Here is a 25,980-nt window from a genome sequence, read left to right as displayed (position 1 = left end):
GGATCTGTCAATTGAATTCTATTACATATCCCACGCACCCGTAAAGACCTGTTGTGACAGTGTTTTTGAGGCAATAGCACTGAAGTGGTGAGTAAGCAATGACTGTTGATGACAATAAAAACATTTCCGAGCTCGAGGCAGAAGCATCTCCAGAAAGAGGCTGACGCAATGTTGTCACGCCACACTGGCTGTGCGAGGTTCAGGGTAAGAGGAAGTGTTTCGGTTAGTTAAAATCGTCATAATCCAGAAAAAAAGGCATCTGTGAGAGTTACACCACCGCTCTACACATGCAATGGAACCAAGCCTGGCAAAACACACGTCACTGTGTCCTGCTGATGTTCACCAGGAGGAATTTCAGCATTTAAAAAAACAACAAATTGTCATTCATTATCCTTCTGTGCCAGTTTGAAAGAAAGCAAAAGAACTCTAAACATGTTGCCTCCCAGTCATTGGCCGCATCCTTAGCTTGTTCATCAGGTTCCCTTCCGTTCTCTTCCTACCTCTTCTCTCTTCATCCCTCTCTTTTTTTTTTCTCCTCCAGGGAAATGAAGCGAGAGAGGGAACGCACCGAGCTCTGGCGAGAGCTGGAGGAGCAACAGGAGCGCCGCATGCAGATGCTCACCGAGGCCGCCCGGAACCAGCGCAACCTCCAGGAGCGGGGCGAGAGAGGGGACCCGCCCACCCCGTCGTCCCCGCAGACGGCCCACTCCGACCAGCCCGAGCCCAAACCCAGCGGGGCCCCCACTGGAGCCGGGGAAAGCGCCACCTAGGTGCTGCTCCACGGGGATTGCGTAACACAGGGGTCAGGGGGGGACAGGGAGAAGATGTGAAGTTGATGGTGTTTAGAGATGGGGGACAGAGAAAGGTACCAAACAAATCCTCTCTTTTTCTATCTTTGATCATCGAGTGCACAAACTCAGTGATCCAAGGTAGAAAAAAAAAATTAAGACGTACCCTTTTCCGGACAGAGTTGTGTGAAACTGGTTCACTTTTTGCTGTACACACATCATGTCGCAGATCAGAAGATGAATACCGTCCAAAAGTGCAGACCGTCATTTAAGAGCAACGGCTGGTTGATTCAACTGCAGGTCGGTGCCGAAAACGGTAAACTCTGGCCTGCTTCCAAACCTGCCTCGAAACAAGAGATGAGATTTCTCTTTTGGTGCAAAACTAACCGACTTCAACACGCGTCTAACTTGTCCCCACATTTAACCAACCGAGTCTGTACTGTGGCCTCGTATTTATCTTTTGCTCACAGATGCTTATTTCATGCGTGGATAGCACAATACATTAATACACAAAAGAAGCAATTTCACACAAAGGTCCCAAAACTGTTGCAGCGCAGACCAGACACACACACACAACCACACTCAGACACACACATACCAGACAGATACTTGCTGTAAATATGAAAGAGCTACAGAGTGTATCCAGGTCAAACAAATCTCACACACAGATTGATTCACGCACCAAAATATCTCACACACACACACACACACACTAACACACACACAATCACAGTACATGTTGACTCAACTGCTGGTTCTGGCACTAACTCCGCCCCCGTTCTGTCGGGTCCCACGAAAAGGTCCAACCGATGAAGATGATGATAATGATATAAAGTACAATAATGTTCCTTCTTCTTACTTGTTACTCTACTACTACTACTCTACTCTACTCTAAGTACTACTGATGATGATGATAATGTTTTTATATATATACATATGTCTCTGGATATTTCTGTAGTGTATTAAGGGAGAAACACTAGTGTAGCAGATACCACGAAGGGGGAAGGCCGGCTCGAAGTCTGATCTCACGTCACATGTTAAATGTACGAGGCCATAATGTGAGCGCTGAAATTCAGTGGCCTTCCCCTATAACAGACCTTAAAGAGGCGACTGGATTTGTGGTGGTTGCTTTTCTTTTATTTTGAAATGTTCGATGCCGGTGGTGGCGGATGACCTGCGTAAAAAATCCCCCCAAAATTCCAAGTTTGAAGAACAACACTATACAATCTTTTTCAAAGCAGTTTTCTTGCCAATAAAGGGAATCTTTTAATTCACCAAATCAAGTTGTGAGGCCTTGCGAAGCCAATTGTTTTAGATTATTTCATTTTAATTCTTGCTTTCTTCATGGGGGGGGCTGTTTTTGTTAATGTCGATCAGCCCGAGTCAGAAATAACGTCATCTCAGTCGGTGCACGGCGTCGTTTCGGCTGCTAGCACATCTCCCGGCACACGCAGCGTGTCTAGTTCTAAATGGATAAAACTGGAGGCAAGAGACTGCGAAAGAGTTTATATCTATAGACGTCTCTATGCTCCTTCGTTAAAAGCCTAATGGCATTCTGCAGGAAACTGTGGGAAAACCTCGGCAACTGGTTTGTCAAGGCAAAGAAGTGTGCACAAGCCTGAAGTGGTACTCATGAAGGAAAGAAAGCTTGTGCCATAAGTGTTCTATTTGTGTTTCCTCTTCTTCTTCTTTGCCTTTTATATGGTGCTATGGTTAAACTTTCTCTGTTGCATATAAACTGAATCACAGCGCCTCAAAGGGCAGACATTATGTTGACGTGACAGTTGGCGTGCACATTTACCAATCCGTCTAGCATAACCGTAGTTTAACAGCGCCCCCTACTGTCGTTCAACATTTTAAATCACATCGACGCAAACAAAAGGATGAGGACCATCTCACAAAAACATCATTCCACAGCGCCTCTACTGGTCAAAAAACGTAAAAGCGCTCCTTTAATTTGGGGGTTTCCGTACAGAAAGACATTTTTTCAGAATGTCTTGGTTAAGTTGAAGTTTAGATCACTCCAGCGTACAACCAAACAGAATCCAAGCAGATCAGCACGTCTCGCGTAACACGGCGGCCACCAGAGGGCGAAAGGACGTGCACGACACGCGTCTCAAACCAAAAGAAAACCACCACAATCCAGTTGGATCTCTGAACCCAGAGCGTCTGTTCCCTTCGGCTCAGCAGACCTGAGGCTGCTAGCTGGCGACCATGATGATGACGATGATAACTTTTTCGGTGTGAACCAACAAAAATCTGTTTATTCTTGTCTGGCCATTATGAAAGACCGATGGGATGAGGAGAGAGGGTGGAAAAAAACCAGAAAAAAATTATTTTAGCAATATTTTCATTCTTTCAGGATAATCTGTGTTTCCCGGGGGCTGAACAAGAAGTGGGTGTCACACTCGCACGTTTAACCCCCGCACTCGTTTTTACTCCTGTTGCGTCCTTGATATTCACATTGTCTTAACGGTACTTTCTGTGTACATTTATTTGATGAAAAAAATGATTTTTCGCTTTGTAATTATGTTGTTTATTTTTTGGGTTTTTGTATGATCTTGTTCATTTTGTGTAAAACTGATACTGATGCTATTTATTTTCTATTTGATCAGGAAATGTAACCTTATTTGAAGATGAAGGTCAGGTTGTGTATGTGTGTGTGCGCATATGTGTGTGTGTGTGTGTGAGTGAGAGTGTTGGTGTGTAGCCAGTGAGTGAGTCGGCGAGCCGTAGATGTGTGTAGATGGAGCGATAGGGAACGATCTCTATCCTTGTCTCCTTCCTGAAAGACAGGGTTTGAATCCGAATGTATCGTTAAACTAATCGATTGTTTTTTAATCGCCTGAGACGCAGAGGCGCCCGTCGGCTGCTTCATAAACCAAACGTTCAAAAACTCTTTCAGACCAGCAGTTTTTTCCTAAACGCTCACCTCACATCACGCCTGAGTCAACCAGGTTTTTGAAATCCATTGACGTGACAGCCCTCAGTTTGGCATGCAAAGTTTTATTTAGCTGTTAGTCATCCATTCAGAAGTTCTTATCATGCACGTTTTAAGTTTGGTTGACTCGTTCTGGTGATATCCGGCTGTGGTAACACCTAATCTGCCACTGCACCCTCATCCACAAGAGGGTGCTATTTACAACTGTTTCATGCTATTTGCAGGTATGTAATCCATCATGCAGGTTACGACTTTTGTCTGTTTTCTCCAGGTACTACAATGATGTATGCTGATGGATTAGGTGTAACCACAGCCTCATACCAGTGAACACCTCCAAACCCACGTCTGTAGACACCGTAAACCAAACCTTTCCATTTAGTTGGATTTCAATAATTGTTTTGATTCAGGCAACAACTAAAAAAAAAGCTAAAAAAAAAAAAAACACAACCGAAAAGAGACAAAACGTGACCTCACTGTCATAAAACTGAGCTTGTTTTTTATTTTCTTTTGGCTATAGCTTATTCACAAACCCTCTTGATTGTTATTGTCAGTCAGTCTGCTGACTCGTGGGGGGAAAAACTGAACCCCAGCTCCCACTGTTTTAGAAATCTCAGTGATATCGATATCAATAGTAGGCCTAATCCTTCAGTTCTGGAATTCCGTCGTCCATTTTATAGCCACTCCAGAACAAGAAGCAAGAGAGAAGAGAGTTTGCGTAGAGAGCTCTGGTCGTCCAATCGCCGTCAGACGACATTTCCTTCCTGTTTAAAAACTTTAAATCGGAGAGGGGGTGCGACTGGATTCGATGAAGGCAGCCGGTTAAGATTAAAACGCAGTGGAGAGCGACGGAGGAAAGACAAGACACAAAGTTAAACCCAATAGAATGGCAATAAGTCAGACCAACAGTAACAATGGAAATGTGATGTTACCGAAAACCTACAACCGCATTACGTAGCAATTTCACTCAATTTCTAGATTTGCACTGTCTGCCCAATGGTCTGTGTTTGTTGTGATGAAGAAAAAGCTTAGGGAAGATGCAGGAGAAGAAGAAGAAGAAGAAGATGTATATTTTGGGGACCAACACAATGGTGTGTGTGGGGGGGAGGGGGGGGGGTTTGAATGTAGAGAGGCTTACTACTGTAGTAACATTACAGGGGATGTAGAATGGAGGGGGGGAAAAACTATGTGCTAAAAATGAAACTTCACTTTGAGAAAACACTCAGAGTCTGTGCTGTTTTATTGTGTCACACTTGTTTGTCTCTGCAGCTGAGTATAAACCCGACCTCTCTTGATCAGGGGCTAGGGTGAGGGGGTTTATTAATAACTTATCAATATTTGTATTACTCAATCTAGTAAGAATTTGTTGTGCCTCAGTTCAGCGACTGCATCCCTTGGAGGATGCATTTGAAGGTTGATCAACAAGGCCGTCCTGTTTTGAAGGCCCCTTCAAATGCACTGGACAATTGCGTCCTTCTGTCCCTGAGAAATGACAGTCCAATATCCCGATCTGGGGTCATTGCACTTTCAGTGATAAACCGTTTTTCAAAGTGTTAATGGCCAAGATGTGCAATGCTTGAGTTAAAGTTACAGCTAAAGGTAGAAATGTTAAAAACCAGTTTATATAAAGGTTGATGACATGACTGCTCCCTGAAAGTTAAGCCAAGCTGTATTGATCGCCACCTGGTGGTTGCTGTATAGGTCATTAAACCAGCCTCCTCCATGTTAGTGGATGGGACATGGACCCCCCAAAAATATTCAAATTACACATCAAATAAATGACGGTTCTTAACACACTAATGTTTATTCAAGTGTTTTAGCCAACATACAGCACCTGTATGATGCTGTTTTGTTTAGGTCATAGTCAATTTGTATATTTGATATAATTATATGATTTCATAGGTTTTAATTTGCCCAGTAAAAAGGCCTACAAGTCCTTTGTCAGAGGAAGTGTCAAGTCAAGTGCAGACCTTCCTGACATCATTGGGAGTCAACTACTTGGATAAAGAACTACACACACACACACACACACACACACACACACACACACACACACGCTCATGCAGAGAGATACAGGCCGGGGTTAAGAACACATAGACAAGCATCAGTATTTTCCAGGGAGTATCCATTATTTCTGGCTTGGGGTCTCTAATGGTATTTCATTGTAATTGCTATGATGTCAGAGTGTCCGTCCGCCCCACTGGCCTTCTAAAAACAATAACAAGGACAGATTGGTTCCATTCACTGGCTCTTTGAGCAGCGAGACACACACACAGGAGTCCAGCAGCTCAAACCTCTGCGAGATCTTCAGCCGAAAAAAGGTGAGAGGTGTCTTTTTTTTATTCAACATCCATTCAGATACAGCAACTAATAAGTTAAATGAGCAGCTTAACATTCATTTGAACAGACTTTGAAGTGACTTGGCTGTCAACACGATTGTGAATAGACTATTTTACGTAGAATGAGTGCAGTTTCGTAGCCTATAGTCCCAGTGAACGCTGTGGTGAGAGTGGTGCCAGGGCTGATGTAAGGATTCCACATCATTCTGTCACCAGGAAGCATTTAAACGTGAGTGAGACGTTCTGCAGTCTCCAGTTGTTTCAGTGCAGTTTGAGTGGTCTGTGCAGAATAATGAAGCTGACGTCTCCGGCTCAAACACAATGAGAAAAACTGCTGCTTTTCAACAGAGCGACCTGAAGTAACTCCCGTGGCAGATTGAACAGGGTTTTTCATTCAATCTTTCTTTCTTTCTTTTGGAGGTGTAACTTTTTGACTGTTCAATTTGCCAATTAATACATTTTACAGTGTGGTAATCGGTGGGGCTGTTGGCTGCAGTGGCCAAAACAGTCACTAGAGGGAGGTGTGAGTTGTGCTAAATTCCACACTGTATAATAATCATATTCAACAGATAGATTATCAATATGTAACATTTATCTATTTTTAGAGATTCAGCCTGAATAAGTGTGTCCGTTTATGTCATTGATTCACAGCAACAGTGTTATTTCAGGCCTAATAGTTTTAATTCTCTTTACTTAATATTGATTTTGTCACTAACAACGTTAAAATACTTAAAAACAATGGTTGATCATGTGCAGCTGATGAATACAAGACTATAATATATATATATATGATTGATAATTTTCCTCCATCAAAGCTACTTAACCCTCTCTCTCTCTTTCTCTCCCCCATCCTCCTTACCCAGCATGCATCTCCATCCTCTGCCCCTCCCCCTCTTCATCCTCCTGGTTGCAGAGGCAACCGTGATGTGCGTTGCCGTGACGACAGCGCTCCACGGCTTCCGAGGCTGCGCCGTGCGAGAGTTCTCCTTCGTGGCCCAGAAGCCCGGCTGCAAGGGCCTCCGCATCACCACGGAGGCCTGCTGGGGGCGCTGCCACACCTGGGAGGTACCAAAACAGACACAACATGTAACCACACACACACACACACACACACACACACATGAACTCACACAGGATAGAGGCAGAGCATCTGTGCCACTTTTTTCCGTTGCTATTTCTGAAAGCTTCCATTATACTGGACAGATGAGAAATCAGATGAATGATTAATGACCCAGGACTCAACCCAAACCATAAGGAGGCTGATGACCCACTCCCAGCCCCGACCCATATGCTACTGTCATAAAAGATACTCACAGCCCTCCGAGTTGGGGGAGGGTGGGCCTTCTCTTACTGGACGTGTTCTCGTCTGCCGAGATTCGAATTTCACCTCAAGAGTAATTGAAAAACCAAGTTTAGTGGGTCAGGAGCGCCGTCAGACTCCATGTCTTCGGAGGAGAAAAGCTCTGAATCAGCAGCAAGTGGAGATGACTCACGGTGGGAACGTCAGCGTTAGTGTCATCAGCGCGCTTCACTTACAAAACAAAGAAGCAACCTTCTCAACGGTCACTTTCTACTTCTGGGGGCTTTCCACAACATTTAATGATCTGTCTCAGGGGAGTGCATTGGCTCATTCAGAATAGAAATTCTCAGGGTGGAATCATCGTGCGCTTTGAAATTCACCTCACAGGCCCCCAAAGCAAGAAACTCAAGGGCAAGGCCCACTTGCTCGTTGCTCTCCGGGATTTCAAGCACATCTTATAATCTTGGGAGGAGTTAGATGCAAAAAAGGATGAAGACAATAACTTGTCCTCAAAACATTCACACAAAAAGTGGACAAATGTTCGATAGAGCAAGAGAAACTGATGATGAGTCTGACAGAGTTAGATGCTGCATCGTTTCTGTAACTAACATCATCCATGCCACCTGGAGTAATTGGATGATGACTGGTTTTTACTTTAGAATTGACTTTTGGGTTCTTTTAAAGACTTATAAGACACGTAACGGTCTAAATCCTCAGTGTAAAACAAATCTTTTACCTCGAGATCCTCGAGCAGGGATCTTTTGTCTTTTACAGATTCTCATCTGAAACTTAAGGGGGACATAGCTTTTAAAAGATAAGCTCCGAGGCTCTGGAACACCCTGTCTGAAGAAAACACACTTTTATCGTACCTGATTTGACCTTATCCTAGATTTTTATGATGTAATGGGTGGTCACGTTTGATTTTATTTATTTATTTAAGCTCTTATGACTCCTTTTATATTTTTTTTATGTTATTCTCCATGTAATTTTAGTATTTTTTTACTTGTGAAGCACTAATCTGTTGCTTTGTTTTGAGAAGTGCCCTATAAATAAAGATATTCAAATGTTTAAGGCTGCAGTGAACTAGGACAGAAAACAGCAGCATCATTCATCATCATGCAGACTTTAGTTGTGTGTTTCAAGAGACCCTGTTACTTTGTTGTGTTCACCGAAAATACTTTCTGTTTGTAAATTGGAGAGACGCTCAAGTCGAAAGTTATAACCTTTAACCTGTGATCCATCTGTGTGTGTGTGTGCCCTCCAGAAACCCGTGCCGGATCCCCCCTACATCCAGCGACACCACCGCGTGTGCACGTACAGCCGCAGCCGCCACATGACGGCGCGGCTGCCGGGCTGCCCCCCCAACGTCTCCCCTCTCTACCACTATCCCATGGCCCTGCACTGCCACTGTGCCATCTGCTCCACACAGGACACAGAGTGCGAGACCTTCTGAGGCACATTCAGCTCACAACGTCAACGACTGATTCACTGATATGATTTTCTAGACTTGAAAAGTCACATCGTGAGGGCCGATGTCAACAGGGAGAGTTCTGGAAAGAAGGATACTTGAGGACTAAAGGCCTTGTGTGTATCAATACTCAACATGTGGCTGTATGTAAGAAAGGAGGAATCAAGGGATGAGAATAAAAATATTAAAATACAAGATCTGTGATCGTTTGTCATGATGTTACTAATTTTACATTTAAAAACCTTTTTTAGTATGCATATGTGTTAAAACACCACATTTCATTATTGTTGCATACATTTTGTGTTTCAACTATTCTACTGTATCTGTGAAACCAGGCTACATTACCAAGCAGCCACTGTGGGTAACTAGTTGAGACCCCAGAACCTCTGGTGTCCTGTATTTAGGGCCTTCATACTGTCAATTAAATTAGATGAAAAGTGAAAATCATTTGGGAAATTTAATTGAACTATGAGTCTTCGATCAATCAAGTTGTCCTCTCAATCTTGTACGCTTGTTATAAAAATTAATATGTTTTGTTGACATGCAGATGACCTGACACAAACACCATTCAAGGAAAGATGTCAGTGGTGAGGTCACTGGGAACCCACAGTTTATCACTGGCCCAGGATTCCAAAAGGTTGACTCCAGCCATGTTGTGTGTCATCTGCTTTGTGTTGAAACGATACACACGGTGTTAGGCTCCATCTTTGCTCAATAGTAGTAATTGATTAACTGCATAATATTGATTGTGTAATGTTATAATGTTAGCCAGGTAAAGATGCTTGAAAACCCAGCAGTATCACTGTGTGTGTGTGTGTGTGTGTGTGTGTGTGTGTGTGTGTGTGTGTGTGTGTGTGTGTGTGAGTAAATCATGAACATTGGCTTCACTCCTCCCCGCCGTGAGCGCAATGCATGATGGTAAACATTCCTCGGTAAGTTACCATCAACAACTTTTCATGATGCATTGTGGGAAACAATGATTCCACTATATAGGTTAAATATCACTTAACATCTATGCAACACTGCAAAATGGTGAATTCACTATAAAGTGGACTATATTAGTGATGAGTGAGTGATTTCAGACACAGCCTGGTTCCTACTCCTCTGTTTGTCTGCACCTGCTGCATTGGGTCACACCTGAGCTCAAATATTCCTCCATCTTGGTCAAAAGCAAACCGTAAGTCTGCTTTTTACCATACATGTTAATACAATAAGTAACTGCAATGTGCCTTAGAGTGAAGGAAACAAGTGTCTGTGTAAAAGATTAAGCAAAAGTCCACATCAGCCTCGAACAGTTGCAGAATAGAAATTTATTGAAAATACGTATTCATCACAAACTATACAGTGCATTCTTTCTCTTCTCGTTTCATTGGTTTTTCAAACATTCTTTGGTTTCATCAATAGATATTATTATTTACAAAAAGGTCTTTCAGTTCAAATTCATAAATATAAATACATGTTTTACATTCTTTAGTCTCGTGTCTGGGTTTAGTGGTTATTGCAAATGATGGAACTATGTATTTAAATGACCTTGAGTCCAAACGTTGCCGATGTCGTGAATTAACATTGACGTAACTGCCTGACATGTTTTTATTCATGTCTGGTCCTGAAAGTTTGAGACCACTTGGACCACACTGTATTTCAATATCAACTATATATAATATGATATATAGTTCAGTATGAAAGAGTTTGAATTTGATTGAGTCTGCATCGTGCTTGAATGAGTGTCAATACTTTTCATTTCTGTCTGCGTATATGTAACGGTTTGCTAAGTTTCAGTTTTTGTGATAGACTGTTTATACTGTCACACGCGTGTGTGTGTCGATCAAGTTTTCTACAGAAGACGCCCTCACATCACATTTTACACAACAAAGAAAACACAATACAATCACAAACACACACACATAGACACAAACTACTGTCTTAATGAGGACACCAGCCCCAGCCTCAACCGTCACCAATAACATTTTGCAAATGGTGTTTTCAGACAATACAGTTAAGATTTTTACAAAGGCCTTCCAAGTTGAGCGGCTGTGTTCGTTCTTGAGTTCTTGTCTGGGCAGAAATATGGTGAAGCTTAACACTGAAGAGAGTCTTGACCCTTTAAAGTGAGGACGAGTCACAATGTCCTCACTTTCCCAAGATGTCCACACTCCGTAAGGTCTATGCGTCCTCACAAAGATTCCGGTACAAGTACACACACCACACATACAGCACGTATCTTTGGACATTCAAAAGTGGGAATTTTGCATTTCAATAAAAAGTAATGGATTAGTGATCCAGAGGAAATTTCACTTGATGTGAAACTTTCAGACTCCTATGGTCTCTGTATTTCTGCAGGTGCCTCTCCATCGTTTGATTTTCTTTACAAAGACGTATGAAGGACATCCTGGTTTTGAGAGTAACGTGGTGGAACCAATTTGTTTTCAGTGAAATAGGTTAAAGTGAATTTTCTTCAACATTTAAAAGAAGCCAACACAGACAGATGAAGGACAGTTACTGGTTCAATCGTTCCGAGGGGGATTGTGGTTTTCATCCCAGTGCCACACCTCATGCTGTCATGACATGTCAGTAGCGGGACTTGCGGCACATGTCGCAGCGACACGCCTTCGCTGTCAGGATCTCTATTTCATCATGGTGGCGACCACGAGGGCAGTCCAAGCGAACTTTGACCTGAGGGAAGAAAAGCAAAAGTCCATGAATAAGACATTTAGAAACTTTTTATCGTAGTGCACAACCAGTCACCTCCCTCCGCTCCTCACCTTGGCGTCCTTGCTGATGGTGCAGCATCGTGAGGCGGAGGTGATGTTGTGGGTGAAGTTGGAGGCCACGAGGACGGAGTATCGGGACGGGAAGGCGCTGGACTCGCAGTAGCCCACACAGGCGTAGACCAGATGGGTGCCTTTACACGTGCTGCGGCGGTCACTGCGGATGGTCACGTTGAAGGCTGGAGAGGAACAAGAGGGCCAATGAGCTTATGTTTGTGTTTTGTGTTTGTGATGCGGCCAAGCAATACTTTCATGAGATATTGAAGGTTGTATATAACTGTATATAAAAGATGGTAGACATCGTGGCATTGATTGTCCCCTGGTGACTGGTTCCATGTTAATGGTTAGGACATAGACCATACGTCAGTCAAAGTACACGTCAAATAAATCTTTCCTGGAAACGTTTTCTATGATCTCTAGAAAGACGTGTCATCCCTCTTTATATACAGTCATTGGTCTCAACAATTGGTTGATGATAATGTACTCAAGACCACATTACCCATAAACACTGTTGCTCCCTATGAATAGATTTGGGGTCTGAAAACGTTGTACCCCTGTGTGCTCGTGTGTGTAACTCACGGTGAAGGTGACAGCCAGGGGTGAGGCCATCGTAGCTCCAACCAATGGGAGAGAAGAGCAGCAGCAGTGACATCACTGGTAAGACCAGCAGGCAGAGATGTGAGGTCACGCAGGGCGACATCTGAATGGCAGCCTAGAGGGTCCAAACAGAGCAATGATAAGACTACAGAGAAGTCACAAGTTTTAACGTCTTTATACAAAACAATCATTTTAACTCATTGGATTTTCATTTGGTGCCTCAAAGACTCTCGATCTCCTGCTGCTGAACTTTGTCCTAAAAACAAAGCGCTTCCCAGAGCAACCGTCTCCATCGGGCCAAGGTGATTCCCCTCTTGCGTGTCTGGCTGGGTGTCACTCAGCCGAGGAACAGCCGGTGTGGGTAAAAACAATAGCCAACTGTCTTTACCTTTTCAATCTGCCTCATTTAACAGCTACCTGCTGACACATGTGTACACAGCCCTCTCCGACTCGTACGAATGAGCAAGGAGCTGAGAACATGACGGCAGGTTCATCGGCCTATCGCTGTGCATGGATTAAAGTCTCAATCAGGTGAAGGATCCTATGTGTGTGTCGGTGTGTCTGTGTTTTGCACATGAACGCACATGAGCAAACATGCATGCATGATCCTGAGTGTTCATGGATGCACGTGCCCGTGCCCCCCACCCTCACACTCTCACACTCCAGCACGTGTGTAAACAATAAAGTCATATTTTCCTGAGAATCTACCGATCCTGACCCTTGCCCTCTAAAATGGCAGCTCTTTCCAGCCCAGGGAGCGCTGGGAATCGCCATTTACTCTGCTGGTATAAGAGCAAATTAACGGGTCAGGATTGTGTTTGAGTGGCTGTGTGTGTGTGTGTGTGAGGCCCATTAACCCCATGTCAGCCAGTGGGGGCACCGGGAAAGGGGGATATGCCCGGCTTTTTCCTCTTATGTGCCATTTCCACGCCCGGAGGTTTAGTTTTCAAGGAAAGTGGGTTGTAATAGACGACACGCCACTTTGGGAAATGACAGTGGGAGGGCGGGCATTTGAGACCACCAAGAACAGACTGGGTTTTTGGAACACAGAAACACCTTCTGAAAATCATGTTATCAATGCTGCCTTTAAAAGGTGTGTGCAAAAGGAACTTAAAACATGAAGACGCAAAGTTCATGCATAGTGACATAAGCTGCTGCTCCATCTTAAAGACATTAAAAATGTCTAAACATGTTTCTATAAAACCTCATCCAGGGCTAGAAAACTCATGCATCCTTTCTAAAAGGAACTTTTAAATATAAATTTAAACATATGGCAAGAAAGAGTTAAAAATATTTCACTGTCACTCATCCAGATTATCATCAATTATATATTAGAATTTACTTTAAGTTGTATGAAGGATTTAGGTTGCATCAAACCATCAAACCAAGTCATTATATAAACAGTTCATGTTCAAAATTTATATCAGATACAATAAATGTTATTTGGATCTTCTGCATCTTAATGCAGTGATGGAATTTACTGATTTGCATTTACTACATGTGTAAAGCCTCACTGAAAGAGAACAATACATTTGATATCATTTATTAAGATAATTAAGATAACATTTATATAAATCATAAAAAATAATACTAACTTTTATAAAAGGTTAGCTGAGTTATTATGAATGTTAAAAGAAACTCTGAAACATTCTACTGTCATGTTACTAGAGAGCAAATGCATGCAAAAAATTTGAGTGGCAAAAATTTGAAATCTTCAAACAGATAAATAGGTTTAAAAAAGCATTTCCTCCCAAATGTACTAAATCTCAACTAAATCAAACTTCCATGTTTTTGCATTCTCAGACAAAAGCCTCTAAAATCCCCCCCAAAAAAGCAACAATCAAGTTCTAAAGATCTATTCCTTTCATTTCAAATTAAAAAACGAGCAGGGTCTTACCTGGAGATGTGGAGTGGAGAGCGCGGCGTCTGAAGTGCAGGGCAGGTGTGTGGACAGACAGGTGTGTGTGTGTGTGAGTGTGTGTCTCCTCTGAGCCTCATGCAGGGCTATAAGTAACACAGGTAAGACACTTATAGCTGTGGGCACACCCACAATAACAGAGCTGAGTGTCTGACCCCTTTTTTTTTTTTTTTCTTCCCTCTTTAGTCTTTCTCCTCCACTCGTTCTACCTGTGCAGCAACACACTCTCCAGTTATATTCTAATGGCTTTGAACTTCTTCTCTGTCTTCCTCCTGGATCGTGTTCACATCTCCGCGTCCCTCCGCCCTCCCCATCCTCGCACTCTGTTTTAAACCTTCAGGGGCACTGCTGCTGTGACACAGAGGAAAACTAGATAGGTTTTCCATCAACGCACCACCACAACAGTGAGAACACACACACTCACACAGCTTCACCTCACACACATACACACGCAGGGAGGTGCACGTACAAGCATGTACACACACTTAATCACACACAAAATAATATTCTAAGCCTGATACACACTGTAAGGGAATGAATATACTGAATGGGACACACACACACACACACACACACACACACACACACACACACACACACACACACACTGCCTGGGTTTTCCATTTGTGGCTGCAGGAGGAAGGGCAGGGTCGGGTCAGAAGATATTGTGGGTTTCGGTCAACTCTTTCTCTCAGCATGTGTGTGTGTGTGTATGTGTGTGTGTGTATTTGGGGAACGCCTGACTCTGCTTCTCTTCTACTTTTGTCTTGAACAGAGGATGTCAGCTTAGCAACCGTCCTCTCCAAACTCCAGCGGGTAAAGACATTCCTGTAATTTGACTTTTGGTCGCAGCACGTACGTGTGGGCTTCAGTGACACATCAGAGGTCACCGACTATCAGATCAGACCATTGACGCGTGTATCACTGTCACTCCTAAAATGTTCTAGATCTTTAAACGTGGTGCCAAAGACCCACAATAGGTTCCCTTTGTCTTCTCTTGGTGCGTCTCCAAATTAAACTGGGTTTCACGGTGAAGGAACAAACTTAGTTGCTGGAACAACTTCCCAGCGATCAGAGGAGGAGGGGGTTAGATGTATGTGTGTGTGTGTGTGTGTGTGTGTGTGTGTGTGTGTGTGTGTGTGTGTGTGTGTGTGTGTGTGCATGTAGGGGTTCCTCTATTTAAACTTCCTCCCCTGAGGTTACACTTTGGTTTCTCAATGAGTTTTTCCATGTCTTCCCCGAGGTGAGGTCGGGAGTCACTGCAGTTGTGTGCCAGCAAAACCCACTGAGACACTGCAGCCCACTGATACTGGGCCATAAAAATAAATGACTTGACTCTTTGTCCTCAACAGAATCTGCCAGTTGAACTGATTCTAGAAGAACTCACCAAACAATACGATCGCAAGCAGCAGCCTGAGGTGTGTCAGAGAACACATTTAGCTCCATCTCGAGATATTTTGGATTAGAGTTCAGATACAGTTGTTATTATTGCTTCAATTTTTCTCCATCAGCTGCTCCATATTTATCCTCTATCCAGAATAACTTTATCTTTACTCTTTACAACTCCTTAGGTCGGAGAAAGACAGAAATATGCCCAATTCAAGAGTTTTCTAGCAATCAGAATCTGTCTTTTATTTCTTAAAACTTTTTATGTATGCTATGGAATCCGTACAATCATTATTTTAATAGTGAGACCTTTTCACATTTCTGCATATCTATCACTTGAATAAATGTCCTGGAATGAAGATAATAAAATCTTCCTACCTTCAAAAGATACTTGAGAAAAGTCGATTTACTTTATTGATTATTCTTATTACCCTGGCAGCGATTTAAGCTAAAATAGAGCAATACAAACTCATTGTCAACCGTTTTTACAAAATCAAACTATTGTACAGTTTACCTCTGCCAAGGGGGTTGAGGTTTCATTTGCTATTTGTCAGCAGGATTAAAGGATTGATGGTCAGGAAAGGCTGCATTCAATTTTGGAGCAGATTTGATAATATTTTTCATCGCTTTCTTTAACATCGTGATATTTTTGGACATATTTATCAATCTGTCAATTATGAATTAATGGATCTTGATAAAAAAAAAAAAAAAAAGAGGAATATAACGGGGATTGATATTCATGAGTGTGTGAAGCTGTTGGGCTTTGGCAGAGGAATGTGTTCTCCTGACGGGCATCCTGGGACTCGTAGCTTGATTGTAGATTATTCCTCGGTTCCACAGCGCTCCATTGTTGCCCAGCAGCTATTTAAAACACATCAGTGAACCACACTGTTGCGCTGGGTGACATGTTCCTTCATTATCATAAACAAAACACATTGTTTGGTTTGACTCACTCCTGCTTGCTGACTTTTACTCATCTGACCCCCGAACGTTTAAACATTTGCGTGACGCTACAGTGCCAAGACATTTTCTACTTGGCCTTCATTCAAAAATGTAACCATATATTTGGGATGATAGACCGTATATAAAGATGGACGAAGCTTCTCCACTTGCTCCCATGATCGAGAAATTATGCCAAATATGAATCGGATATAAACGCTGCCATCGTTTGGATGCAGAGTCCGCACTGTCCCGATCGGGGAATGCTAATACTTGTAGCCGTGGTAGAGATGTCCCACCAACACATGCGCTCGACCAACCGTAAGTCAATGTCAGCTGTCAATCAGGACGTCTCCCTACATTTTAATTAACTTTACTTTTACCTTTCTATGATGGTCCATGTCCAAATCACCGACATGGAGGAGGAGGCAGGATTTATGAGCTATACTGGAGACAGCCACAAGATCGAATCAGGACACTTTACTTGATTTTTGGGGAGCAGTCAAGTCATCCATCTGTATAAATAGTTTATGTTTCTTTCTTTCTTTGCTTTGAGGCTGAGTGCTGCCGACCAGGATTTCTAACTCGTGGATTTGGCCTTTACTTGTGTTTTGTTGAAAATAAAGTATAATGGCAACCGCATCCTCTAAACCCACTTTCAATGCAGAGCCCGGGTTGGATAAGAATTATGTCATTCACATTATGTCTGCCTCTCACTTGTTGTATGCCTCATGCGTGCATTTTTTGTAAACACACATTTTCATGACAGCAGGTGATGTTTGAGCAACACACTGCTATTTCAATGCATTTTAACAACAAGCTGCCTTAACGCAGGATTCAGTCGATGCTGGATGAGCTTCCAGCGCTGCACGTTCACTCACACACACACACACACACACTTTCTCTCTCTCACTCACTCTCAAACACACACACATCCCTTCTAACGAAAACACAATTATCATCTTATGGCCCCTCTACCCCAAACATTCCCAATCCAGTTATGTCAATGGAAAACGGAATGTGTGACATCATCACTTAAACCCCCCCACCTACACACACCAAACAATTAGTGTGTTGACTGTAAGTTGCATGGACGGCCACAGTGTGTGTGTTTCTTCTGATTCCATGCCAACCAAAGAGAGAGGGGGTAGAGAGACTTTGGGTCTGAGTGGGCCAAGGCACCTCATCATGAGAGAGAGACATGAATGAACTTTGTTAAACTGGAGTCTCTCTTGCAGTTGGAAGTACACACACACACACACACACACAGACACACACACACACTCACACATTACTCCAGTGTGACTCAGCGGGGTGACTGATGTTTGTATCACTCAGTGGCCCCGTCGCTCTCGGCTGCCGTGGAAACTGTGGCGTCTTGAATAACTATAATATCATTAATGTGTCCGCTTCCACTTCTTCCCTGTTATTTTAATCTCAGTGCGTGTGCACATGCATCCGCGCGTGTGTGTGTCGGTGTGTGAGGGAAAGTTATACGAAGTGTGTGTCTCAGCGTATGATGGTGTGATGAGTGCATGGTGAGTGCATGTTGTGTGTGTTATTTTAAATACTTTGTGTGTGTATCATTATGTCTTGACAGGATGTTGTGTGTGTGGTCAAAGTGTGTGAGTATATGTTAGATAAATGATGTGATGTGTGTTATTTTGGGCTCTATGACAATGTAAGGACAGGATTAGGCAACGTTTTCCTGTTTCTAAGATAATGTTTTTTAAGTCGACCCATTTTCCTCCATATATAAACACTTGGACACGTGTATGCAGCCACACACACACAGGGATGCACACCGCACACCGCACACACACACACACACACACACACACACACACACACACACACACACACACACACCCCACACCTTTTTCTCAAAGTTCATTTGCATTATTTTATTTTGTAACATATTTTTTGGGGGTATATTTGCATCAGAATTCAGGTATAAATACTTTTAAACTATGCACACACACACACACACACACACACAGAGACACACACACAGAACACTTAGCTAATTTAGATTGACAGGAGGAAAGTGGAGTTTCCACAAGGTGATACTCACTGAAGCTCAAGGTGTGCGCTTACGAGGACACACACACACACGCGCACAAACATGCACAAATGAAGGAGTGGAAACATTACGGAAGGTTCTACGGCAATCAGAATAAAAGCATCATAATGTGTTTTCCTGAACTCACCGCACAGTCTGCACGCTGAGCAACAATGTCAACATTTAAATTTTGCCTCACTCTAAATATTCATTTCCATCGCTAGAAACTAGAGCTGAGAGATTATACAAGAGCAGAAATGGACAGAGAGGCAGTGATCTAGAGTCAACAATACAATATTTATTTGCTTATATTAGGGGAAATCTACAATAAAAAATATTGTGAAAAATAGACTCTTCATCTCTGTAACAATAGTTAAATATGTCAATTTCATAACAAATCTTTACAAAGTAAAATGTCACAAGAACAATAAGAGAACAAGAACAGAGATCTCAGGGGACATTTAAGAAAACTATACTGACAAATACAAATGTAAAAAGGAATCAGTTGAGGTTGAAGACAAACCAACAAATCTATAGATTATAGTTCATGAAGAAATCAAAACAAGTTTAACCAAACTAAAACTAAGCCAAACAATTAGTTTTGTGCCACTAAACCAAACCCTGATGAGACTCCATTACAGAAACTACTTTCCTGTCTCTCAATCGTCTCTGAAGAACAAGGAGAAAGGGAAGATTCGGCTGCAAAGAGATGGAGAACGAGACATTTTAAAAGTTAAAACTCTCTGCTTCTTGGTCTCATTCAATAAACTGCTTCTGTATATCATGATCACCATAACGACTACAGGGTAAACCATAAGACTACATTTGTAAGATTTGACGTTGAGCTACTTTTGACAGTCCTTGTTTCCCCTGCGGACGTCTGGGGTCCCAGCTTGTCTGAACAGATACTTCACGGGAGTATTGTAATTTCTGTGCACATATTAGCTGGATTTCCCCAATCCATCCTAAACTCTGACATCTTCTTTTTCTGTCTTAATACTAATCAGCTCGTTTCTCCTGTGGGTGTAAAAGTCAATCATATCTACAGATAAGATGTGACGTGAGTCTTCTGCTCCTGCAGATCTGCTTCTAACCTTTCTGCTGTTTGTCTGTTGCATACAAGTGAGACACTGCTTGCTGGTTGCTTGGCGGTTTTCAACTGGGCTGATCAGTAAACATGCCCACTGTGCCATCCCACTAACCTGGCCAGTCGAGTCAGAAACCCTGACCTCTCTGAAGCTGCCCTATCTTCCTCCTCCACTTCTTTTTCCTGTATTGTCCCTGGCTGCACTTCACCTGGACTCTCACTCATCATGTTGACGTCTGATTTCAGCTGGAGTTTGTCAGACAAGGATTCAATTAAAATGATGGCGAAGCTTTAATAGCTACTAACTGTGGTAGAACCAACCTAACACCCAAAGGCTATGAGCTAGAATAACAAGAAAAGCTCTGGGCTACTTAGCTGACCACAGCTCATGTAGTTTAAAAAAGCCTATTCATCTTTGAATGAATTCAAATTCTTGTGTAAAAAAGACATCACTGTTAATTATACGCGGAGTAAAGCTGTTTTTATTAGTGTAAATTGTAGTTGATTTTCAAAAATTTTCACAAGTTTTCTCTTGAGTTTGTGCACGAGTGACCAATCACCTTGACACCACCACAATATTCCAACGTAATCCGTGTTAAAGCTCTGTAGACCTGTATTGGCACTTCCTTCTCAGTGTTAAGAAAATAAAAAACTCAATGGGCTGACATAATTAGTTTAAATCATTTTTTCCACTTGAAACAAATGTGAGGGGGAAAAAAAGAAAAGAAAAGCTGTAGATGGAAGAGGTGGAAAGAGATGTCAGGGTGGACGAGTGTAAAAAAAAAAAGAAAATGAGAGGGTCAGATGAGATGAAGGGACCTGGACAAGAAGAGAGCGGGGCTGGGCAGATCGGAGACGTTTGTTGCTTTACATCATCTACACACACACACACACACACACACACACACACATAGCCTACACTCTCTGTCTGACTCTTTGTCTGATGTAATGCTATTATTACCTTAATCACACTTGTTATCCTACCTGTCTGCGCTAATGTTAGCCTGGGGCTGCAATAAAGCAGAGGTGCCACAAGTGTGTGTGTGTGTGTGTGTGTGTGTGTGTGTGTGTGTGTGTGTGTGTGTGTGTGTGTGTGTGTGCTCTAGTACTGGGGATAGAGGGATTCAAAGTGAAAGATGACTTGTTGGATTCGGTTACGTCGACACACCAGTGAGCTGAGACGACTGACTTCTTCATTTGACATTTCAGAGAGTGACAAATCAGTTCACCAAATGTGAGCAAGAGATGAATGAAAGTGAATGAATGACTAAATAAAAAGCATCACCTTGACAACATGTCCTGGATCCTCTTTGACCTCTCCCTCTTCATGTGGATTGTCCACGTGCAGCCTGCTGGAAGTCGCACATCACACCGTTACCTTGCTTTAATGGAACAGTTTCTTTTGTAAACATTTTTGAAAGCGTGGTTAACTAATAATTACCATGTGGAACTCAACATTTAAATATATTTGTGCAACTTTCCTGAAAAAATAGAGTGCTGTTACTATTTTTTTTTTTAATGATTGAGAAACAAGTGACTAAACAAGTTTTTCATGTGAACATTTCATGAAACGGACCAGGTCCATACTCCTCTCTATATATCAGAACTATAATATCAAAGCTTATCTAAGTTTAGGGTTTGTCGTATATAAATGTATTTAAATATATATATTTAAAATGATGAGTCATCATTTTATGGTGTCATGCTTCATCGTGCATGGCCTCCAAAGGCCTTTAGATAAGAGTATATAAGTCATTATTTTACTCTTTAGTTCTTACACTAAGTTAGAGTTAGAGTTGTGTGAAGAGTATTAAGTACATTACTTAACATGCATAAGCAGACACTGTCCAAAGAGACTTTTAAGAAGTCCAGTCAGCTTCCAGATGAAGTCAGTAAGTGGCTACAAAAAAGTCAGGGTGGCAAGTCTTCCTTTCAACAGAGCACTGCATCAACTGCAGTGTTTTATTGATTTTGACCAAACCAAATCTCCCATGACTAGGCTGAGGCTGCAGAGAGAAGAACTAGCAGGAGGGTGCAGCCCTCAGAGCTTCAGCTCCAGCCGTCCATTATCTCTACCACACGTCTGAGGGTCTGATGAGGTCTTAAACACACTTTGTAATTCCATTGGTAAACTGATCAGAAATACATTTATAACAATGTATGACCCGTACATTTTGTTATGAACTGCACAGTCAGTGTTATTCATAGAGACATGGCAGCAGAACAGAAAGCTCTTTTTTGTCCGTTCTACGTCCACACTTGCTCTTTGTAACTGGTACTTTTCTGTTCCCTTGTTTCCAGCAGGTTTAACACAAAAACAAACCTTCTGTCCCTCCAGGGCAATCACATAGCCCCCCCCCCCCCCCCACACACACAGTGTATGAGTTGAACATGGACAGTAAATGTGTTTGTACAATATGTGCGCTGTACTTTTGAACTCGCACTGCTGCGTGCTGATGTGCGCCACCTTTGTGAGGACATGTTAATGTGATGGTCAATGTGGTGAATGTAATTCAATGAGAAATGCTCAATGAAACTGGATTTCCTGTGAACTCGTAATGATGCTCGAGGACGGGTTTTTTCTTTCTTCCCCGGATATTTACACAGTTTGTGCATTTGACTGTGCGTTCGTCAAGTTTTAAATAGAGGAGACAATTCTGTTTACATAAGTGAATGACAAACTAAGTGGAGGACAGGAACTTGTTTGTGTGTGACTGTGTGTGTGTGTGTGTGTGTGTGTGTGTGTGTGTTTGTGTGTGTGCAGGCCTGCGATTGTGTGTGAGCATTTTAAATAATAAGTTTCACCCTACTGAGCTGACTGTCAGAGTGATTGAGGTGGCGCCCATTTGCCTCATGTCTTGATTCATAACTGCAGGAATCACTGGAGCGCGCGCATGTGTGTGTGTGTGTGGAATACGCTCATCTCTACACAATGTGTATACAGTTGTGTGAGTGTGTGTCAATATACAGTAAGCTCACACTGCATTGTCCATATTAATGCCGATAATACCTGCTACATTTCCTTAACATTACAGCCATGATGACAAAGATGTCACTATTACAGTGCATTTGATGCAGAGTGTGTCTATGGACTTAAACTAGCAACCTTTCGGTTTTGTTTAACAGAGAGAATATATAATAAGTGTGGATGATATGGATAAAATCAAATCAAGTAATATTATATATCAGGGTATGAACTAGTAATTTATCAAAGAAACTTGCAAACACAAAGTCAATGTGAGAGGATTCAAATATTACCACACTGTACAGCCCTGAAACTGCTATAATACTTTTGCTGATATGTTCCACCTGTAGGGTAGAAAGGTGAAAGGTGTAGATTAAATGAACTCTGTATTTTCTATTGTTTTATTTTCAGTATATATTTTTATACTTTCACTTTCTCCACCACCTTTATCTACTGCTGTAAACAGGTGAATTTACCCGGTATAGGATCAGTAAAGTTTATCTTATCTCAATGGGGCAGAAGGTGTAGTCTCTTCAGAACAGTAGATAAGAGGACTTACCCCACCATGGAAATCTGGCTCTCAGCCTCCAACTCCTTGACTAAATCCAGTAGTATGGCCTCCTCTAGTGGTGAGTCAGTCTTAGTGCGCTTGGACTGGGGCTTAGAAACACTGGAGTGATGCTCTCTCTCTTTCTCCTAGAAAACACACACTCTCTGGTCATTTCTTTATTCCCAGTGTCTGTTTGAATTATATAACACTGTATTATGTTGTCAATAATATAACGTTAACTCACTGGACTCAGCCTCTTCTCTGCATGTGTTCCTGAAACAAGATGTCAAATATATATAGCACATGTGAGACATCATTATGCACCTGTATAAAGACAACTCTATTCGTCCTCTGCACTTAAACACAAAGAGATGAAGGATTGGCAACAAGGACGAACGTCTGAGAGCCTGTGATGGGAATTTCTATCCCATGTATACTGCTGAGTTACCAGATATCTTGAGGTGAAGGCAGCATGTAACTCAGAGTGTATTCAGCATTAGATACTGTGATCTTACCAGCAGCTGTTTGTCGACAAAGACAATAAGTGCAGCAACAAGTGCTTTGCGTGTGACCTCACCCTTCGGAGTGTTTTTCTCCAGGTAGAGGATGAGAATGAAAGGGTAGGCGCTCAGGTTCTTCTCATCGTGTTTGCACATCACCTTAGATAATCCCTCCCACCGCTTCTTATCTGGGAGAAAAAGTTAAGAAATCAAGGGGATTTGAACATAACACAAGTAGCTGCATGCACGAAAGGGATCTCAACTCTGAATAATGGCTGTGACCTACTTTTCAACCCATAAAACACAGACATGCAACCAAAACTTCACGTGCAAACTTGTACATCTGCATGACTTCCTCCCCCGCGATAGATGTCAGATGAATAAATACACTGGTGGACGAACACCCTGGTGAAGTTACATTGAGGGATACAAGGGAAGACATTGAAGTGGGTGCTGGAGAAAGGCTGGAGATTGTCCAGGTTGCCGAGAACCGTTCTGATGATGTCCTGAAAACAGAGAAGATACAGTCAGAACGCATCAGTTCATTGTGAATTTGACCAAAAAAGAAATGTGTGAATAACAGTTAAAGTCAACATAACAAATGTAAATGCTGACAGAGGGACAAAGAGCAATCATTGTTACCTCCAGTTCCTGATTGAAGCTGTTTCCTTCCATCAACTCCTCTCCACTGAAATAAACACATCACTGAACATTGTGGAAGCATTTCTAGTTCTGGTAACTTCTTTTTTAAATACGGTCAAATCTGATCACAGCATAAGGGAATGTATCCATCGGTGAATGTATTACAGTGTATGAAAGAAAAGGCAATAAAGACTGTTGAAGCACAATATCCAACTAAAAGCAGAAAACGCTGGTTTGCTGCTGAGCCTTAAGTGTTGGAAACATTAGATGCTAGATAAAGCAATAATCTTCAGTCACAAGAAGAAAAAAAACAGGTTGAAGGCTTTGGATGATCACTCAGGACTCTAGTTTTTCTGCCTAAAGGAAGACAGACGCTGTGGGGCTTTAGATCCTCTTTCCTGTACAGATGAAACAAAATATCAAGACACAGTCACAGCATGTGGTCGTCTCTGTTGTGGGCGAAGGATGGAGATAAAAGGGAGAAAAAGGATCAATGATTTAGCGATGGCAACAACTGCTTTTGAGACTGAACATTTTTTTGCACCGCTTTACGCTGGATGTTGAGGAGGATAGGAAGAAAGGGACAGAGACCCTCATCCACGCCTTCAACGCCTCCCATCTGGACCACCCTGCCTGTCTGTGGTACCCAGCAAGGACCTTGGCAGGCTCCAGTCAGACAGAACACAGCTGCCAGGGTTCCCATTAGAAACAAGACATGGCAGTACACCACACCCATCCTACACCATGATCCTCCTCCTCACTGATAAATCCCTACATGTTTGAACTCCTCTAGCCTTATACTCCTCTATCTATCTATCTATCTATCTATCTATCTATCTATCTATCTATCCATCTATCCATCTATCCATCTATCTATCTATCTATCGATCTGTCCATCTGTCCATCTATAACTCTCTGTCCTTTCAACTTTGTAAGGTGGCTTTGGGGCAACTAGAAAGACGCTAAATAAATCCAAGTTATTATTATTATTATTATCATTATTGTTATTATTATTATTATTATTATTATTATTATTATTATTATTATTATTATTATTATTATTTGTTTGGGTTTTGGATTTTGTAGCTTGAGTTGTTTTACTCCCTTATTGAATAAAATAAAATGTGAAGAAGGAAAATCAACTTATTGGAGGAGAGGAGATCCATAAAGCCAGAAAACTCACATCTTTAACTTCTTCTGATGCGGAGTCTCTCACTTGAACCCTCTTGCTCTCCGCTAGAGGAAGAGTAATGACAGGATTATAAACTTGTGTGTATGTTTCTCTCTTGCCTGAAGCTGCTGCCTCCTCTGATCTTAAACTTGTAGATGAACCCGTCAGCTCTGAAGAACCGAGTTTCAGGAAGAGGGAAGGAGAAGGTATCCAGCGTCATGGCTCAGCTGGAGGTTCGTAAACAAAACAAATGAACGTCTTCCTGAACAAGTTTTGAACTGTTAGCATACATGTCACACGCAGCTAACTAGGAGCTAGCAAGAAAACACTTTCACTTTCACCTGAGCCTTTGCTCCAATTATCACAATTAACAGTTTATAATGAAGCTCTCTCCCGCGCCCTCTCTAAATTACCGTAATGTCTACAGAAAATGGCGACTTGTATTTCCCACGTCGTCCACTTCTCCTCAGACGCGAGTGAACTTCAGCCTCCAGCGGCACGTCAACAGTTAAACGCCTGTCACTCAAAGGCCCCGCTCGCCCCGTGATTCGCCGGACGAGCG

At 42.2% G+C, this 25,980-nt stretch overlaps 4 protein-coding genes across 10 annotated transcripts in view; 2 read left to right on the top strand and 2 right to left on the bottom strand.

The window, feature by feature from the left end:
* The window catches only part of ppp2r5b (protein phosphatase 2, regulatory subunit B', beta), a 29,496-nt gene extending 28,726 nt beyond the window's left edge, over positions 1-770 (top strand). The window contains exon 13 of the mRNA XM_053416593.1: positions 542-770. Coding sequence (XP_053272568.1) covers positions 542-770 — 229 coding nt within the window. The remainder of the gene's footprint in view (positions 1-541) is intronic.
* Positions 771-5,783: 5,013 nt separating this feature from the next.
* LOC128430507 (glycoprotein hormone beta-5) lies at positions 5,784-8,968 on the top strand. Its single transcript, XM_053416594.1, has 3 exons — positions 5,784-6,047; positions 6,929-7,130; positions 8,630-8,968. The coding sequence occupies exons 2-3, from the start codon at positions 6,930-6,932 to the stop codon at positions 8,816-8,818; spliced, it is 390 nt and encodes a 129-aa protein (XP_053272569.1). The 5' UTR covers positions 5,784-6,047; position 6,929; the 3' UTR covers positions 8,819-8,968.
* Positions 8,969-11,401: 2,433 nt separating this feature from the next.
* Positions 11,402-12,301, bottom strand: gpha2 (glycoprotein hormone subunit alpha 2). The gene is made up of 3 exons (XM_053416474.1): positions 12,181-12,301; positions 11,596-11,780; positions 11,402-11,506 (listed from the first exon to the last, which is right to left on the bottom strand). Exons 1-3 carry the CDS (start codon positions 12,299-12,301, stop codon positions 11,402-11,404), a joined length of 411 nt encoding a protein of 136 aa, XP_053272449.1.
* Positions 12,302-18,781: 6,480 nt separating this feature from the next.
* On the bottom strand, positions 18,782-25,964 carry LOC128429763 (membrane-anchored junction protein). 7 transcript variants are annotated; one of them, XM_053415536.1, is made up of 10 exons: positions 25,832-25,964; positions 25,538-25,645; positions 24,248-24,293; positions 24,036-24,111; positions 23,683-23,793; positions 23,350-23,378; positions 23,115-23,251; positions 20,876-20,942; positions 19,706-19,836; positions 18,782-19,202 (listed from the first exon to the last, which is right to left on the bottom strand). In XM_053415536.1, the coding sequence occupies exons 2-10, from the start codon at positions 25,636-25,638 to the stop codon at positions 19,163-19,165; spliced, it is 738 nt and encodes a 245-aa protein (XP_053271511.1). In that variant the 5' UTR covers positions 25,639-25,645; positions 25,832-25,964; the 3' UTR covers positions 18,782-19,162. The 7 variants fall into 7 exon arrangements, with proteins under 7 accessions (XP_053271511.1, XP_053271517.1, XP_053271516.1 ...); XM_053415542.1 differs by lacking the exon at positions 25,538-25,645 and adding an exon at positions 25,431-25,483 and having other exon boundaries at positions 25,832-25,916; XM_053415541.1 differs by lacking the exon at positions 25,538-25,645 and having other exon boundaries at positions 25,832-25,939.
* Between the last annotated feature and the right edge of the window lie 16 nt (positions 25,965-25,980).

This window comes from Pleuronectes platessa, chromosome 23 (genome assembly GCF_947347685.1).
Source record: "Pleuronectes platessa chromosome 23, fPlePla1.1, whole genome shotgun sequence".
Classification (NCBI taxonomy): domain Eukaryota; kingdom Metazoa; phylum Chordata; class Actinopteri; order Pleuronectiformes; family Pleuronectidae; genus Pleuronectes; species Pleuronectes platessa.
This window is presented reverse-complemented; position numbering and strand designations above follow the sequence as displayed.